Source organism: Armigeres subalbatus, chromosome 3 (genome assembly GCF_024139115.2).
Source record: "Armigeres subalbatus isolate Guangzhou_Male chromosome 3, GZ_Asu_2, whole genome shotgun sequence".
NCBI classification, from domain to species: Eukaryota; Metazoa; Arthropoda; class Insecta; order Diptera; family Culicidae; genus Armigeres; species Armigeres subalbatus.
Genome location: NC_085141.1, coordinates 354,169,645 through 354,188,687, shown reverse-complemented (window position 1 = coordinate 354,188,687; position 19,043 = coordinate 354,169,645). Strand labels below are relative to the sequence as shown.

General features: G+C 39.3%; 1 protein-coding gene and 2 long non-coding RNA genes across 9 annotated transcripts in view; 2 read left to right on the top strand and 1 right to left on the bottom strand.

Annotated features, from left to right (window-relative positions):
- Positions 1-592: 592 nt before the first annotated feature.
- Positions 593-1,749, bottom strand: LOC134226102 (uncharacterized). Its single transcript, XR_009983397.1, has 3 exons — positions 1,524-1,749; positions 851-937; positions 593-777 (listed from the first exon to the last, which is right to left on the bottom strand). It is a non-coding gene; the product is annotated as an uncharacterized LOC134226102 (long non-coding RNA).
- A 411-nt stretch (positions 1,750-2,160) lies between these two features.
- The window catches only part of LOC134226101 (host cell factor), a 45,568-nt gene continuing 28,685 nt past the window's right edge, over positions 2,161-19,043 (top strand). For 2 of the 7 annotated variants that reach the window (XM_062706654.1, XM_062706648.1), the window contains exons 1-2: positions 2,162-2,532; positions 9,208-9,692. In XM_062706654.1, the coding sequence (XP_062562638.1) occupies positions 9,479-9,692 (214 nt within the window). In that variant the 5' untranslated portion in view covers positions 2,162-2,532; positions 9,208-9,478. Of the gene's footprint in view, positions 2,533-9,204; positions 9,693-19,043 lie in introns of all 7 variants that reach the window. The other 5 variants (XM_062706652.1, XM_062706649.1, XM_062706650.1 and 2 more) reach the window with 5 other exon arrangements.
- Positions 15,144-16,604, top strand: LOC134223240 (uncharacterized). Its single transcript, XR_009982492.1, has 3 exons — positions 15,144-15,808; positions 15,868-16,090; positions 16,275-16,604. It is a non-coding gene; the product is annotated as an uncharacterized LOC134223240 (long non-coding RNA).

Below are 19,043 nucleotides of genomic sequence, written 5' to 3'. Positions count from 1 at the left end.
CCCGTTTATGTCCTTACACATATCAGGCTGTGGCACGTGGCCCTTACGTGAACGGTTTAACTTCTCATAGAACTTTCGTGTGTTATTAGCGCGGTACAGTTGCTCCGTTTCTTCACGGTCTCGATCTTCCTGCTGGCGCTTTTCCTCCGGAAAATCGAGTTTTGTCTGTTCCGCGCCTGTTTATATCGTGCCTCGTTCGCCCTCGTGCGGTGTTGCAGCAATCTCGCCCATGCTGCATTCTTCTCTTCCACTAACTGCTCACATTCGCCGTCATACCAGTCGTTTCTCTGATCCTGGGGCACCGTGCCTAGTGCAGCGGTTGCGGTGCTACCAATGGCGGATCGAATATCTCTCCAGCCATCTTCAAGAGACGCTGCGCCTAGCTGCTCTTCCGTTGGAAGTGCCACTTCCAGCTGCTGCGCGTATTCTTGGGCTAGTCTACCGTCTTGTAGCCGCCCAATGTTAAGCCGAGGCGTCCGACTTCGACGCGTGTGTAATCTGTACATGGTAGAATGATAAAAATAAAAAAATACGCGCACCATATCTCTTATTTTTTATTAGTAGTGAAAGTATTAAATAAATTCCCCTTGTTTAAATAAAATACACCATATTTTCATAATTTATATATGTTTTATTAAAGTAAATCCGATGTATTTATGAAGTACGAGAAAACAATAGCACTTTATACTTTATTTTATACAGCAATCAAATAGCACTTCATACTGTTTTTTTCTGCAGGGAGCCTGGAAAACCGCCATCCTCATCTTACAACGTTGACTGCAAAAAACGAAGAAAAGAAATATGCTTATGAAAAACATTGCAGAGTGTAATGTATTCAAAAAGAACTTACCCATAAACAGTTTTTACACAAATATCAATTTGAATTTCCATTGTCTCGAACGAGGTCTAAAACTGATGGATGAATGGAGGGATGAATCTGGGAAATAATCAAGAAAATTATCGAGGAAATTATATTGTATTCATCATTGATCAAAATTTAAATTACTATAATGTCATTACCTGGGTGCTGCGGATAGAGCCGCTTTTATGCTCTCAAGCGAGTAGCGGGATATTTTGAAAGCAATCCCATCAGCAAAATTATTTTGCAGTTACTCAGCTGTCAAACATTTCCCGCTCTTCGAATTTCTCTTTCCATGCTGCATGAAGGCACACAAATGCGCGAAACTCTACATGACTTTACGATTGGTACATACATTCCTGCTGCAATCAGCTGCTGAATCTGAATCTGAAGCTGTGAAATCTCGTAACGAGTGCTTTTTAGTTGTATTCCTACTAATTTTCCACTCGAAATATATTGTGAATATATTTGTTACAAAGAAAACTCAAAATAAGTTTTATTTTTTCCCCAAATAATAACAATACTTCTCAATATAAGATCTAAAACGAACATAACCACAATCTTCAATGTTTGGCTCCGGCACAATAGAAAATTTTGGCTTCAGTTTGACAACCAAATCGTTTCTATCCGCACCACCCAGGTCATTACCAAGGTCATTACTTACCTTCCTTGGAAATTTTGGAGCAAAAAGCAATTGAATAAACCGATGAAAAACTGATCGTAAAATAATACATGACGCTGTTTCGATCGAAACTACAAACATGGCTGCTCCACGGAAAAACAACTCTGCCGTATTTCGAAATTTACGCACACTAAACCCAGAAAACAAACACCTATCGTATGTTTATCATTGAACGATATGATTGGTTAATGTATTCGTGGAATCACAATGTTGCTGAATCTGTTATCAATCAAACACGGAGCATAAAAAATTGTAAAATATCAATAAATCATAAAATTATTATATATGGCATTGTAGATTAAAAATGTTGTACAATTTTAATTCTAGATAGATATACAATCATACTTTAAATTGATTGTGATATGAATAGTAACCATAATGGATAATTCATATTAATGGTAGTAACCGTAATGCAAAACGTTTTCAATTATGCGGGATATATACCCCTAAACAACCCAATTTCTTTCCTGGCATCACTGGTGTGCGTAAAGTTTTCTAACGCCCATGCAGCACACACTTTCCACAAAATGTCAATCTTCGCTTGCGGCACCACTCTTTCGCCGCATTTTCCATTCGCCATCGGGTAACACGAAAGCGTCGACTGTTTTTCGCATCGACCGCCGCCATTGTCATCCTTCAGCATCATCAGCAGCAGCAAGAGTGTGAAGCTTCTTCTCGGTTTATCTGCGGGCGCCATTGTTTATTTTCTGCCCGCTAAACTAGGCACGAAATCCACTGTTCCGGTTGGTGTTTCAACGTGAAAGTAGCGCTCAAACGGTGCGTATCGAAGTGCTAAGTGACGGGGCGGTGAAGTACGAAGCGGACGACATTCGTCGACGGGTAAATTACGGATTTTCAAGTCAAAAGTGTAGCCACCAACTTGGCCGTCGTCGAGCAGTGAAGGGGATTTGAAAATAGTGTTGCTGGACTGCTCTCACGGTGGATGGTGCTCTTCTCGCTTAGTGGATTACTTCGGGGATCAAAGCGAGAGGTTGTAATAATGTTGTTTCTTTTCTCGGTGCTGCTCTTCTGGTGCTTGGTTTTAACGAAGCTGAAAAGAGATGGAGTAGATTTCTTGTGGAGTGAAAAGGTGCTATAGTTTAGATAGGTTTGCTGATCCGAGCAAAAAAGATGCAAGATGCAAAGCGGGCGAGTTTGCAAACCGGGGCTCTTATTTCCTGTGTTATTCATTGGAGTAAGTACTATGTGGCATTTTAACAGTGCGTAAAGGTAGGACAGATGATTATTGGCCATCTCGTTTTAAACATAAAACTGCTTTTGCGCAATCCATTTTTGTAGAAGAATGTGATGGTATTCGATTTCAGATTTCAATGTTTTTTATTTGCCAAGGTGTTTGTGGTGTTTTTTTTCCTTTGCGTTTGCCACATTTTGTGACAGGCTAAAGCCAGGGCTGGCTCGTCTCGCAAGGAGTGTTCTTGATAGACCCAAGATGAATACAGTACTAGGTGCTCCAATCTGCCAAGTTTGTGGAAGAGAAGAAGGCGGGGGTGAAAAATTCATTTTCAGTGCAAAACGAAAACAAACCGGCTGGCTCTCCCAAGATGAATACACAGCTAGGTGTTGCAGTCTGCCCAATTTATGGACGAGAAGAAGGCGGGGGTGAAAAATTCATTTTCGGTGGAAAACATAAACAAACTGGCTGGCTCTCCCATACACTGAAAACCAAAACTACCCAAAAGTGGGTTGTTTGCACTCAAAACCGTGGTTTGGGCCAATAACCCAAATTTGAGTAAAATGACTTTTCTGGCACTAGGTAGTTTGCCTTTAATCCCATGTAAACAATTTACCCAAAGCTGAGTTTAATTTATCCAAAGCGGACCTTAATCAACCCAAAATAGAGAATATTGAATTTACTCAAATTTGGGTTATTGGGCTGAGCAACCTCGGTGAGGTGTTTGCATCTTGCTCTAGTTTTGATAGCAATCATGGGAAAGAAAGGGAAAACTACCCAATTTTGGGTAAATTTTTTCTGTGATATTCTCATCAGTGCGTATATTGAACTCAAAGTTTGGGTTGATTTATCTGTCCGTGTACGCGAGGAGAAGTGCACTGAAAACCAAAACTACCCAAAAGTGGGTTGTTTGCACTCAAAACCATGGTTTGGGCCAATAACCCAAATTTGAGTAAAATGACTTTTCTGGCACTAGGTAGTTTGCCTTTAATCCCATGTAAACAATTTACCCAAAGCTGAGTTTAATTTATCCAAAGCGGACCTTGATCAACCCAAAATAGAGAATAATGAATTTACTCAAATTTGGGTTATTGGGCTGAGCAACCTCGGTGAGGTGTTTGCATCTTGCTCTAGTTTTGATAGCAATCATGGGAAAGAAAGGGAAAACTACCCAAATTTGGGTAAATTTTTTCTGCGATATTCTCAATAGTGCGTATATTGAACTCAAAGTTTGGGTTGATTTATCTGTCCGTGTGGATGAACGCTGTCATCAGAGGAAAAGTAGAATCACTGAAATTTAACACGGCAAGGTATAGCCAATGGAATTGAAAATAATTTTAAAAATTACGAACAGAGATTTTTTTGAAAATGATTTATTAGGCGGGATTAGAAATTCAATTAAGATTAAAAGTAGTACCATCTGCGGAATCATTTCAAGAAAAAACTTCATTGTCATTAAAAATCAAATTAATATATGTATAATGTAGATAATAAAAATTCTAACATCATGCTATAAATTATTTATAAATAAATTTTATTTTGAAATTTTGAAAATTATTTTAAAAGCTGCATTCCATACCTCGCTGTGAAATTTTTTTCATGATTCTACTTTTTCTTTTGATGACAGAATTCATTCTTCTCTTAGCGTATGGTCCAATGCACCGAGTTCATCATTGACGTTTGAGACGGGCGCTGTTTACTAAGAATGAATACTTTTTCATTCATCGAGTTCATGCAAGTGTTCATTTTTAGTAAACAGCGCCCGTCTTAAACGTCATTGTGTTCATTCGGTGCATTGGACCATACTAAAATCCAAGATGGCTGAATAGTGAATTTGGCAGATTGAAACACCTAGTGGTGTATTCATCTTGGGCTCTCCCATACTAAAATCCAAGATGGCTGAATCGTGAATGGTCCAATGCACCGAGTTCATCATTGACGTTTGAGACGGGCGCTGTTTACTAAGAATGAATACTTTTTCATTCATCGAGTTCATGCAAGTGTTCATTTTTAGTAAACAGCGCCCGTCTCAAACGTCATTGTGTTCATTCGGTGCATTGGACCATTTAGCAGATTGGAACACCTAGTGGTGTATTCATCTTGGATAGACCTGTGAAGGAGTTCATCAAATTCACTCACTCGATGGATTTTGACATTTGAGCAGGTCGTACACTCGAACAAAAGTTCATTTTAGTGCTGTCCAATGAGAGCTTGAAGTAGCTCAAAGTTTCTCCCTGTCCTGCTCATGCCCATTTGTTAGCTTAGACTGACTGTACATATCAATGGTTGCTACTCCGTGATTGATCAGAACTGGTGCAAATTGCACTACGATCCAAGTGAATAGTGGTTGGGATTTACCAACTATTCTCGAAGTGCACGTTTCAGCAGCTCGCAAATGTTGATCAATAACGGCGCCGGCCAAGTCCTTACAGTCAGTTGGGAAAGGAAGGGAATATGAGTGTGTGGTAATTGTTGCTACTAGAGACCGAGAATACCTCTGCATCTCCACATTTACCACGGGAAGGAAGTAGTGTTAGTTGGGTGGGGTAATCAGTAACATAGATCAGGATTCACCATGGAAAGTGATGTGACCTATGAAACTTCTACACAGCAGTATTAGCATTTCCTTAATTTGTTCAATTGTTCATTCTTCGCGAGAATAAACAATCAATCGCTCAAAGTGAGCGATTGTTCATTTGAATTTCGGATTAGGCGCCCGCGTTATCATTTCATTAACGTAAGAAAAGTAAAAAAGAAACGGGATTAAAATTGAAAATAATTGATAGTAATCGGAAAGCTAATGTTATTCAGCAACCCTTATTTTATCTCTATTTGACGTTAAGTAAGAATGTAAATTTACGTTCATTTTACATGTCGTTTATTTTGCATTTCTTTCGCGCGCGTGTATGTGTCACTTGCCTTGACCAGTATACCGTAATCAGGATCTCACTGGTATTAATCCTGATGTGCCGGTTGGCACTCGTGTTGGGCTTGTGCGCTTTGAGCGGCACACGGTCGCTTCCCAGTCTACATAAAATCGCACATGGTGCAATACAAGATGCTAAATTGGAGACGATATACATACATGTTGTGTGGAAAAGTACCTCTATCCCCTGCCTGCACTTCAGCATCCTACACGACACCATATACGTTCATGTGCTGACTGGGTTTGATAGGGCCTGCTTATGGACACATGCAGCTTTTTGTAGAGGTTTAACAGAGCCCACTGTCAAACCCCACCACATCCTAGGCAGGCCCCCTAACTCGCAGTGGCCATGGGGAGGGGTCGTCAAGCCCTTGGACATAGTCCCTGCTGCCCCTATGTCCTGCTCATGCCCATTTGTTGACAAAAAAGAACGAGCAGGACAGGAACTACTTCGAGCTGCTCATTGGACAGCACTTTTGTGTTCATTATGCGACCGGCTCAAACGTCATAATAGACCTGTGCAGCGGTTCATTAAATTCACTCACCCGATTGATTTTGACATTTGAGCGGGTCGTCTTCTCGAACAAAAGTTCATTTTGCGTTCATTATGCGACCCGCTCAAACGTCATAATTTCTTGGGGGAATTCATTTTGCGTTAGTCTATTAAAATTTCCTTGGGGAGTTCATTTTGCGTTAATCTACACACCCGTTTCAAATCACTCAGAGACTGAGTGAAATTGTATTGCCGTCTCTTTTTATCCCACGTAAAAGTTACTCAATTTTCGTAAAAAGTGGAACTACTCAAAATTTGAGTAGTTCCACTTTTTACGAAAAATGAGTAAGATTTCCGTGAGAAAAAAAGAGACGGCAATACAATTTCACTCAGTCTCTGAGTGATTTGGAACGGGCGTGTATAGACTAACGCAAAATGAACTCCCCCAAGAAATTATGACGTTTGAGCGGGTCGCATAATGAACGCGAAATGAACTTTTGTTCGAGAAAACGACACGCTCAAACGTCAAAATCCATCGGGTGAGTGAATTCGATGAACCCCTGCATAAGTCTATGGGGCAGTGCATAGGTTCATTATTTGAAGTTTGAGCGGTGCCGAAATTCATTTTGAATGAACTCGATGTATGAAAGAGTGTTCATTTTTAATACAGCGCATCGCTCAAACGTCATTGTGTTCATTCGGTGCACCTCCCCATTAGGTTCTGCAGCATGACGTCACGAATGAATACGGTCCTCGTCGAATGAACTTTTTTGAACTTTCCGACAAGGTTCGAGTTCGTGATTGGTTGGCTGCCCCCGAGTCCAACGCGAAGTACTACTAATCAGTCATCAGTTTGAGGTTAGATACAGACGCTGCAGAACCTAATAGACTAACGCAAAATGAATTCCCCCAAGAAATTATGACGTTTGAGCGGGTCGCATAATGAACGCAAAATGAACTTTTGTTCGAGTGGACGATCCGCTCAAATGTCAAAATCCATCGGGAGTTCATTTTGCGTTGGTATATGCAACGAATGAACAGAAGGACGTTTGAGCGGTTCGCTGTTTATTAAAAATGAACACTTTCATACATCGAGTTCATTCAAAATGAATTTCGGCACCGCTCAGATGTCAAATAATGAAACTATGCTCTGCTTCATGGGGCAGTGCATTAAATGAACCAAATGAAGGCTTCAATGTTTTGGGGGGAATGAAATTCATTTCAAAAGAACTCAATGTAAGAATTAGTGTTTATTTCGGTACTGCTCAAACGTCAAAATCTTCGTTCTGTCTATTTGATGCACTACCCCATAACCCAGGCGCAGGCGTTCATCAAATTCACTCACCCAATCGATTTTGACACATGAGCAGGGCGCTTTCGCAATGCAGCATGCAAAATTACTTTATGGTTAAGCTATCAGTACACTGTTTGTCTTAATGACAAATATTTGTCAAGTCAGCCTGATATCCATGTCGATTTCTGGTCAGTCTGACAGATATCCGGATAAACTTGACAAATATTTGTCATCATGACAAACAGTGTACTGAGGGCTTTAGTGCGGTGACAGCAACAAAAAAAATGTTCCTTGAGAATTAAGCTAGATAAAGGGGAGTGAGAGTCCACCCTACCTCTACTAGTTTTTTCGATTTCCGTCAAAAATAGGCGTTCTCAAAGCTATGAGTAGTTCCGCTTTTTACGGAAATTGAGTGAAATTTTCTTGAGGAATAGAGGAAACGGTCATACAATTTGATTCAGTCAGTGAGTAGATGAAAGTTGAAGTGTAGAATGTTTTTGGGTGGGTGACGTTCTCGACTCCCTGGGCTAATGGGACAGTGCATCAAATGAATTAATTCTTCATATCGGTGCTGCTGAAATGTCAAAATCTTCGTTAAGTTTATTTGATGCACTGCCCCATAAGGCAGTGCATCGAATGAACTTAACGAAGATTTTGACTTTTGGGAGGAGCCGAAATTCATTTCAAATGAACTCAATGCTAGGAAAAAGGTTCTTTTATCCCCTCTAAAATGTCAAAATATTCGTTAAGTTTATTTCATGCACTGCCTCATACATCGTGTTCATTTCGAATGAATTTCGGCACCTCCCAAATGTCGAAACATTCGTCAACTTTATTTCATGCACTGACCCTTGAAACTAAGTTCATTTCGGCACCGCTCAAATGTCGAAACGTTTGTTCAGTTTTGGTTCCCTGCCTGATGCATTATTGAAAAGCAGACGAAAATTTAATTGGAATGTAGAAATATTGAAGAAGAGATACCGTCTGAATACTTGCACTAAGATGAATTGAGATTATATTTCAATTAAACATTTTCGTAGGGCTTACATCATTGGTCACTAGACTATTTGTTCATAGACATAATAAGAATTCCAACTTCAGTCATTCGCTACCTCAAAGCATAATTCGATAGTAGATAGTTCGTTGTACTTACGTTGTCATTTAAAATTCAAAACCACTTACTTATCATAAGGTGGTGTCCTAAACTAACCTTCGATATCAGTGTGCGATCGATACCTTCGCATAAGTGGTAAAAAGAATAAAACGACTATAGTGTTCTGGACGTACCTAAATTACGTAGGTTCAAGGGAGAAATCATTCATAAAATTTGTTTCCCATTGAAAGCTTCTTATTCGATTGAAACCAAATATGTACTTTCCAACGTTCACATACACGTGAAACATTTGATAATGTTCTGTTTCACATGGTACCATTTCATTAAGGGCATGTTCGTTCATGCAATTTCTTCCAAATGAAAAAGACAATCCATCTCCATCTCTTTTCAATCTACCACTTGCATATAACTTGATGAAGCGCTCACACTCACACTTATGCGACAAGAAGTAAACAATTCCCTTCTCAGAATCAAATAGATCTCTTGCAGTCGCACTAAAGTCATAACAGTAATCAAAAACTCAAAATAACCAAACTTCATATAAGAACAAACGAGAAAAAACACCGCAGGGGGAGAGAGCACCATCGACATGAGCAAGACACCGCATAATGGAACAAGTATTTCCGATTCATTCACTGACAAAGTAGCAAACTCCGCGAGTGTGAAAAAACGCAAAGTCTGGCTCGTTAGTACATTCTGCATCCAACTTGACGCGAAATAGGAAGAAGAAAAAGTGTTCAGTGTCGGGAAAAAAAGTGCCAGAGGAATCTTTTCAATGAAAAATCAAGTGAACGCCGTTTGCAAAGTGCAAAAATTGCTAATTGGTACCGCGTAGTCGCACTTTTTTTTCTACCACAAACTCTGCTCACAGCACAGTAATAGTTGAGGAGCGAAAAAAATTCACATCACTTGTGTGGCATGACAGCCATCTCGGAAGCGGCTGCGGGAACCGAACTAGTCCCAGCATCCACCAAGAATAATGCCATCCTCCGGTGGAAGCGCGTAACGAATCCGAGTGGACCGCAGCCCCGGCCCCGCCATGGCCATCGTGCCGTTAACATCAAAGAGCTGATGGTGGTCTTCGGCGGTGGCAATGAAGGAATCGTCGACGAGTTGCATGTCTACAATACAGGTAATTGATAATGAGTAGCTGATTGATATCCCCGTTTCGATATTTTTCAGGAACTGCTGGGGCGGCGCAGACACAGATTGTTGATAGTCTGCCAATGTTTTCAAACATTTTATCGTTCGATAAGTCAAACTCTCTACATCATGATCAGCAAGTAAAATCTTGTTTCGCCCTGCAAAGAGAGAAAGGTACATTTTCTCAATCTTTCACTACCACAAGAAGAGGGCCCAGTGGCCCCAGTAAGCGTAGCAAAATCGCCGCCATGTTGAATTTTTCAAAGTCGAAGCTCTGTCTTCTTCCTGGCAAGTGCAAGTACTTCGAGGACAGCAAAAATTTTATTATTCTTCTGCGCGGACAGCACCGTCCGTCAGGGCGTCTGCGCTGCCATGGCGAATTTCGAAAGGAAAGAGACACAAGATGCAGGCGATCCCTGTTGGAACGTATACGCAACGGGTCGGATGTGTGTCAATTTTCGCTGTAGTTACTGGTGGGATGGCATATCAAGTTAGAAGAGAACCGACCTATTGGGAAAAGGACGGTGGAATTATAACAGCAAATTAGAGACAATCGATATAAAGGCAAGTAACATGTAAAGGATGCTATTTGAAAAGGATGTTGCAGAAATTCGTATAAAATTGTTATGTTACTTACACTTTGCAAGCTTAAATTCTGATAATGAAACAGAAAATTGCACAAGTTCTAATAACAGGAAGAAGATTTTTTAAAATATAAATTGAATGAGCACCATTTGACGGATCTACCATATCACGTAGTTTTCAAAGATAGAACGTAGGTGTCTGGTGAAGGATTACTTGCTTTTGATGCCTGTGCACGGGACGTTCAACGCTTGCTAGACACTTTCAAAAGTACATTCTTAGACTATTTTAACCTAAATATTAGTGAGATGACGTTATAACCAAAGAAAGCTGAGCTAATATTAAAAAGCATATTTAATTGAAAATGCGAGTTCTTTCAGTTTTGGATTCTGTGAGGATAATCCTTAAGAAACCCAAATTTACCCTCTAGTGGTGATGATGCCTTTCTCGATATCTGTGGCTTTCGACTTAACGTGGTAAGGTGTGTTAAATGCAGAGTTATTTGCCTACATTTTGACGCTTGAAAACCTCGAAGCTTTGTTAAGCGTGTAGAGGTGGAAATATTGCAATTAAATAGAGTTTAATGAAAAAGAGTCAGTTGGACATAAGACGTTTTCAAAAATCATGCTAGAAGTCCTAGTTGATCACTATTGAATATAATCATGATCGGTCATTACGTTCAAAAAATTATGATGAAAATGGTGTGTTGAACCATATACGATCGGTTGGTTGATTCGCTATAAAGCGTTTACAAGAGCCGTAATGTAGGCAATTATTTATGATGTGTATCACACTAAGGCGAAACCAAACGATTGAATCTAGAAAGGCATCGTCACCGCTGAAAAATAAAAATATTCAAACTGCTTGATTTATTGAAAAACAAAAACAATAAGGTCAATGTCCGATTTTGGACCCCTAGAAGAAGAGCTTCCCAATATCTGCTTATATCTATTGAAATACAAGTTCGATACGAGCGGAAATCACACCATTTCAAAGACGAAAGTCTTATTCATGAGATATAAATTCGAAATGGGCGTCAGTTATTATTGATAAACCGGTGAAATATGCAACTTTCTAAAATGAAAATATTCTCCGTTTTGGACAGTGCAACATATTTTGGACTCTCAAATGTACACATTTTGGAAACCCCCAATTAAGTCACTGGAAAGTCGAATTATCAATTCGCTCTAGTCAATTGTGTTGAAGCAAAGCCTTATCATTCGATTGGCATAGGAGAACAGACGGTTTTGGCAGGTTTTGTTCTATTATTAGCAGGGGGGTTTTTGTCGACCGAATTTTATGAAATTTGGCCACAATATTCTTTGATATGCAAAGAATGTTTGGGCCAAATTTGAGCATAATCAGTCATAAAAAACCCCCTGCCAATAATAGAACAAAACCAAAGCCAAAGCCGTCATTACCCCTACATAAATAAGATGATTCCTGCATTCTAAATTCTAAATTTTTACATGAAAGTGTGCATTTTGAGATTTTCAGCGATGTATGCTTTGAAGCGTAATGCATTGTAACGTTTGCCTTCTTGCCCAAACTGATTTCATTAAAATTACATCTAAATATCGTTATTTTCGCACAGGAAACTAGTTAAACAAATGCAGAACAGCATTATTCTCTTGGTGCTAGTGATGGAATTAGCAGCGCATTGATTTTGGGTCAGAATTCAAGAAAATGTCATCAGGAGGGTCCAAATCAAGTTGGTTACCCTAGTGTTCAACTAGGAACGTTTTTTCGTAGAATGAAACCAGCTACACTCGAAACGGTCCATGAATCGCCTACTTCGAGCGCGCTTACAGCGACACACTAGGAGTTAACTTTCGGAAATATATGGCGAAAGGCATCTAAACTTTAATATCTCGAAAATAATCACCTTAATCGAACAAATATTTGGTAGGCGTAGTAGCGGACACTTTCCCTTATAACTGGTAACAAAAAGATTTTCGTAAAAATTTCCTGCTGTTGAGAAAACCTGCGTTAGATGTCTCGCCAAACAAACTTCTGGCTATTTTTACATATACGATATCACCTGGATACGGCAGCGGCGGGTAGGAAACCAATTACTGTATGTTTCTACAAACTTGCATAGACATTTGCTCAGTTTCTTTAGCTTAGTCGATTGGTATATAACAAGTCTCTGAGCTTTCTAAAATTCGATCTCGATCTCACTCGATCGCCATTCTCGAGTGCAAAATTTCGATAAATATCTCCATGAATTGCACCGGTTGAACCTCTTGCAGACTCTTAGTACTGAAACGCTGTTCGTCCTCGTTAACCACCTCCACGTCACGGCTGATCTCGAACTTGTGACTCCGTGTGGAGATAAACCCGGAATCTTTTTTGCGTCCTCGCAGTAGCCTACAAAAACATCCTTCATCACTTTCGAATCGAACTTCCTGCGCTTGACCTTTGGAACATGAACCATCACACTCGTACCGAAAACTTCCAGGTGCCGCAAATCAAGCCGTATGCCGGTTCACATTTCTTAGAGTTTCTTTTTCCAATAGAACCATTGAGAAAAAGAAACTGGTGATCAATTTACTAAATACGCTGTCGGTATCGTCTCCGCCAAGAATTCTTTCTGCGTGTACGCATCGTTTAGAAGACATCTGGCCTTTTCCAGAAGGGTTCTATTCATCCTTTCTGCGGTGCCATTCTGCTCTGGAGTGTATGGACACGACTTCTGATGACGGATGCTATCACAATACAAGTCTTCCGCTTGAATATCAGTTACTAGATGAAGTTCTGCTGTCCGGAACATGTTGGGTACCAAGCTGTCAAATCGTATGGATTTTCCTTCTTTGACATTTAACTACCCTATCCTCGCCAGCAAAAGATGTTCCGGACAGCGATGACAGCGACAATCTTTATCTAGTAACTAAAATATCTTTTATCAGAAGCCATTCGACTTCGATCTCGTCTTGCTGAACAACTTGTTCGGACACTGGCCAACTGCTTGGCTTGCCACAGTTGAAGGTCATTTTCTCGAATTTCTTAGTTTGTGATTTTAATTCGTTCGAATTTGTGCTTTTCGTGTATTGGGCACCATCATCGTTGCTGTTCAATGGTCCCCTCTCGAGCTTCATATCGACGTTTGCTTACTACCGTCATCTGGTTCGTGATTTGCCCAACTAACTGAAATCAACAGATGTCGTTAGTGTTTGTACGACGATAATTTTGACTAGTAAATGTTCAATGTGTTATGTCTGTTTGTCTGTGCTCATAGCTTGGAGGATGTCGATGCAGGGCTGGTAGCAAGTCACTTTTTAGTGACTTGGTCACTATTTTGAGCCTAGTCACTAAAAAGTCACTATTTGCATCCAAAAGTCACTAAAGTCACTATTTTTTGGAAAATTGTCACTAAAGTCACTATTTTCGCTCCACCGTTTGTAAAAAAAAGATTAAAATAAAAATCATTTGTACCTACCATTATCATCAACCAAATCAAATGTAAATCTGTTAGCAAAATATATAATGTTTGAAAAATTGCTCCAAGGCCATCTTATGAAAGGCAGAGTGGGTTCGAACCATGGACTTCGGGGTCGAGAGACACACAGACAGACCACACAGCGAAGATTGGCCATACTTTTAGGCAACGCCGTATATAAAGCGCAGGATTGTTACGACTACGAGGATTTCGCGATTTTCGCGGTTTTGCCTTTCTCGTACAACTAAGTTGTACCGAAAGGCTATCATTTCGCTCCAAATTCGAACTTTTGATAGAAGTCCCGGAGACCCATAGTGTTATATACCATTCGACTCAGCTCGATGAGCTGAACAAATGTCTGTCTGTCCGTGTGTGCGTGTGTGTGTATGTGTGTGCGTGTGTGTGCACAAAATGCCATAAAAACATTAGCCAAATTTTCACATAGAAACTCTTAACCGATTTTCTTGCAACAAGTTGCATCCGACAGAGACTAAAACGCTGTTGATCACTATTGAATTTCATAATAATTGCAAATTGCAAAAAATAGATAATATTAAAATAGTGATGAGACAGTTATGCTAGAACAATAATGTGTTATGAAAAATGCCAAAATGCCAAATGCAATGTGTTATGAGAGTTATGCTAGAACAATAATGTGTTATGAAAAATGCCCTGCATCTATGAATATTTTTAAAGTTTATCCGTGGCTTGCTCCCATTAAGAGTTTCATCGTACTATAAAGATGCTCGTGTTGCACGCATTTAGGCGTAAGTATGCTCTTCGTTCAGTTTCATAGTACTATGAAATTGTCCGAAAGGCAAAATTCGAACATAGGAAATTCGAGAATCTTTTGGTAGCGCCATCTGTCGTCTTCTAGTGTAAATTTTCTATCATAACATTAGACGATGTTAAAGCGTAAAGGCTACATTTATTACCTTTTTGCGCGAGAAAGGCGCCATCACCGCTAGGTGGATTAATCTGGGGTTTTTTGCTATTCTCGCGGATTTGATGTGGATTTACATAACGGTTGAGGCTTCGCGCGGATTAAGTTTTGGGTGGAAATTTAGTAAATAAGGAGCGTAGGGTTTTGTTTTCGATAGCAAAATGTCGTTGAGAAGGGACTCCACATTTGAAGTCTATGTTTACCCAATTTTTTGGATATTTCCAAGCCATTATTGAATGCATTCAGGGGCGTCTCGTGATCTTTTGGTACACCTGTTCTACCAGCTAAAAAAATATGCATCAAGCTGAGTAGCTTCGAATGAAAGTTGTGTATTTAATCTTGTACAACGTAATCAAACATTAGAAAAAAAAACTATTTAAATAGAAAGGATTTACAAAACAATAAACAGCTTATTAATCTCTTTTATTCCAAAAATGTTTTAAATTAAGATGCACTTTAAATTTAAAATTCTCCTGAGTCGTCCGAAATCTAACTTGGTAACAGTTGACGATAACTGGATATTGCTCAGAATAGAGATCTTTCAAATCGGCTCTTTCCACCATTCGGGTGCACAGGACCCATCGCCTGTAGCATTTAAAAACTCTCACATATTTTGTTGTTATGAAAGAAATGTAATTAACCATTATTAGTATCATGATTTGATGCGGCTCAGTCCACTGAAATGTTTTCGAGTTATTTAGTTTTTCAAATTTTAGGAAAACTATGCCTTTTTCTCTAAGTTGATTGATTTTGATTATTTGGGGAAAAAACATGAAATAATTCAATTTTATAATATTTTATAATAATAAAATTTTGATGTCTCTTTCGAAAACTCAAATATTAATTTAATATTGTTCTTGATGCTGAGTTGTTTATGATGCATAATCGTCAGGAGAAAAAAGAAAAACAAACCGTTTCCAATCATCGAAGTATGAACGAAGGCGTGCGCGGTGCGCCTTTCGGCAAAGCACACCACCAGAGACGTTGTTTATAGATAGAGACCCGCGCAGACTGAAGCCGAAAGTACCAATCGAACCGTCAAACGCGGTACCAATCGAACAATGTAAATAAACATGCAAGTTTTGTGATGAAGTGTTTGAGGAGTATTGTAATTATTTCAAACAAGATTTAAAATAAGTTGGTAAGTAAATAAATTTGTATATGAGAGTATAATGTTTAAATAAGTTTACCTACATCTAGCAACCTGTTGTTTTTGCTTGTAAACGTGAACGGAAGGATGCTCAGCTTTATGAAAACAACAAAAGTTTCACTTCATCGCGGAAAAAATACACCGGATCGGACCAGGAAATGAAGCATCTGGAGGATAAGGATCATGCATTTATCGGAAACTTAGTGCTTCGAGCTGTGAAACAACCCATCTATAAATATGGTCACTACATCCCAGTCTCGTTATTTTTAATCAGTAAGCTGGATCGTGCCCTGCTGAAATTGCCGATAGCATCCTGATTGTACCGATCATACATTCAGATGTTGTGGTTTCTGTGTGGACATTTGTCCCGCCGGAACACCAGGACTTAAAACATTCTGTGCTAAATGAATTGTAGTATAATTTACATTTGAGTTTATTTACCATTAACGTTTTGTAGGTTTATGTTAATCAATGTTTTCCGGGTGATTGTGTGTTATATACGCGAATAATAAATGAAGCGGAGTTGCACGAGGCCAACTCGTATCCAGCCTACCCCGTTATCGCAGCCTACCCCAAAAAAATGGATTGTGCTTTGCAAGAAATAAACTTGAAGGTAAATACCCTATACCAAACCATCAATAAGTTCAATGGATTTCGACGTTTTAAATCACTGTTCTGCTTTCCGGGTATTTGTGTATCGCCGTAATTAATAGCACCACTCCCGACGTAAAATATTTTCAAAGCTGTACCTGAAAAATAAATGTAGCACAAGTAAAATAAATAATAAAACTTTCAACTATTATACATTTTTATTCATATCAGTTAACATTATTCGCTTTACATTATATTTACATTCGACATTAGATATAAAAAAAAGCTATAACGCCATAGATCGACTATCGAACCTCTGCTCTCTAGATTTGTATGGCTTATAGATACGAAGCCTAAACGTTATAAATCTCTCAATGACCTTTCTTCGAATATCGTGACATTCTTCGAAAATTTGAATTTTTAGCGACATCATTAGTGTTGCTAGATGAGCAGGAATATTATTATTGGTGATGAGGAGTCTTGCTATATTTTCACGAAATATTCGCTCAAGGGCGACGAAGAACAAATACACCGACTCAGTTATGTAAATTAAAGAAGTCCCTGTATAATCTTTCAGGATTGTGAATTTCGTAAAAGACTTCATAAAGGGAGTTTCACTCACACAAGGTAGAAAGCAAGAATCACACACCGTGAAATTCTTTGCAACGCTATTCAAAATATATCCACCTATGTGATATATTTGGTTTCGCTCAGAATTATCAAAATTACATCTTCAAACACATTGTTTGAATATTCGATTTCCATCATATCATCCACATTACGCAAATCACAGGATGGCTCGATCATTGAATCCGCTGAATTGAGATTTCGAACACATCCACTGAAATTCGCCAACCATTGTCGTTCTTCGTGTTCATATGACGCACCTGGAATATCTGACATAAATTGGGAAACAGATAAAAGTTTCAAATTATCTTTAAACTGTAGCGCCGTGGGGCGCTTTTGCTTAAATCGAAGTAAAGAAAAAATGTTCTCCACGCAGTCCTGGGTAAATCTGGCCGTGTACAAAACCTTATATCGTTCGCCATACAAGAAAAAGTATTGTAGTCGTAAAATAGAATTAGTGCACAAGATTGATGCAGCTTGCCATGGTTTCCACCGCTTTTTTATTCCAACCCGACAGTTGAAAATAAATGTGCGGTATGAACGAAGAAATGATATAGTTTGCTTGTAGACATCCGGTTTTTGCAAACTGAGAGCTAGTTCAAACTGTCTTGAGGTCATCAATTTGAACCAACGCCAAACAGTCTCAATCCACAAAGCAGTAGCTAGGAGCTCTTTTCTGTCAGTTTCTGCACTCATAAAACGCAATGCGGCGGCAACATCGTGATTGACTAGCTTATAGGAATTTGCTACTTTCATAGCATCTAATTTGTTTCCACTAAGGAAATCCACTTCCTTATATGTCAAACGTGATGCCATTTTCAAACCTTTTCCCTTCTCGTAGTCGACTAGGTCCTTAAGATGAAAAACGTCAGCTACATTTGTGGTCAGATTATTTTCATCGACTACGTCCTGGGGTAGAAAAACAAACCGATTTTTTACCCACCCTTGTACGCAACTTTTGAACACGTGAGTTGCATCTGGTAGGATTTCGAAATTATCGTCACTTCTGACAGGATGTTTCGGTGCGTTGCTCTCAATACATTATTTCTCGAGTGTTTTAAACCAAAGTCATTCCACATTCTGATGTTGTTCGGTCCACAATCAGAAGTGGTGAAATGTACTTTGAGTCCAAGATTTTCAGCCTTCTGAACAATATCACATATGACCGTTTTGAGGAATCCGTCGGAATTGAATTTCCTGTGAAGTAGTAAGCCACTACTTGCTTCCATCTGCTATGGATTCCTACCAACATGAAGATCAACCCATGTGTAGCTCTTCCGGTCTGTCCCGTAACTGTCACGTCGCCGAAGTATTTTTTATTGTTACAACAAAATGAGAGACTTTGGTCGATCGCCATTTCGTCCAGCACAAGTCCACAATCCTTCGAAGCGGTAGACATACATTCAACCTTTTTCTTCAAAAGCGCAAAAACTTCATGGAGGATTCCGGTGTCGAAATGTATGTTTTGTAAATGCTCCTGTTGAGTGCGAATTGAAGGAAGTGGGAACTTTTCTTGTTTCTTAGGTAATTATATCCTTTGGTGCCGCAACCGAACCGCATTTCTAAGCTTTCCGTGATTGTTTGTTCGGACCACTTCGACACTCGCTTTATGTTGCCTTCTAATAACCTAACTTGCTCCGGATTGAAAAGTTTCGATACAGCGGTCATCGATTGACACTTAAAGCATTTGTCGGTGCGTCGCAAGTTTTGTCGAAGTTTTTTTAGTTGTTTATCTTTCAGTACACTTTTGTATCGAAGCTTCTGGATGGTTCGGATTAGTCTGAGAAATTAAGAGATGAAGAAAAGATGATTTTATAGCTTAGAAAGCAGCTCCGTCATGCAATATATTCATACCTGGGTTTTTTACATTTTTCGAGTCTCTCTGGTAATATGGACGACTCCAGCTGTTCGTTAGAATATGCTGTAATGGTCGTTCCAATAGTTTCATTGGAGCAGCTTGGCGGCAATAGTTGCTGATTGCAGATTGTCATATACGGAACTTCTTCAG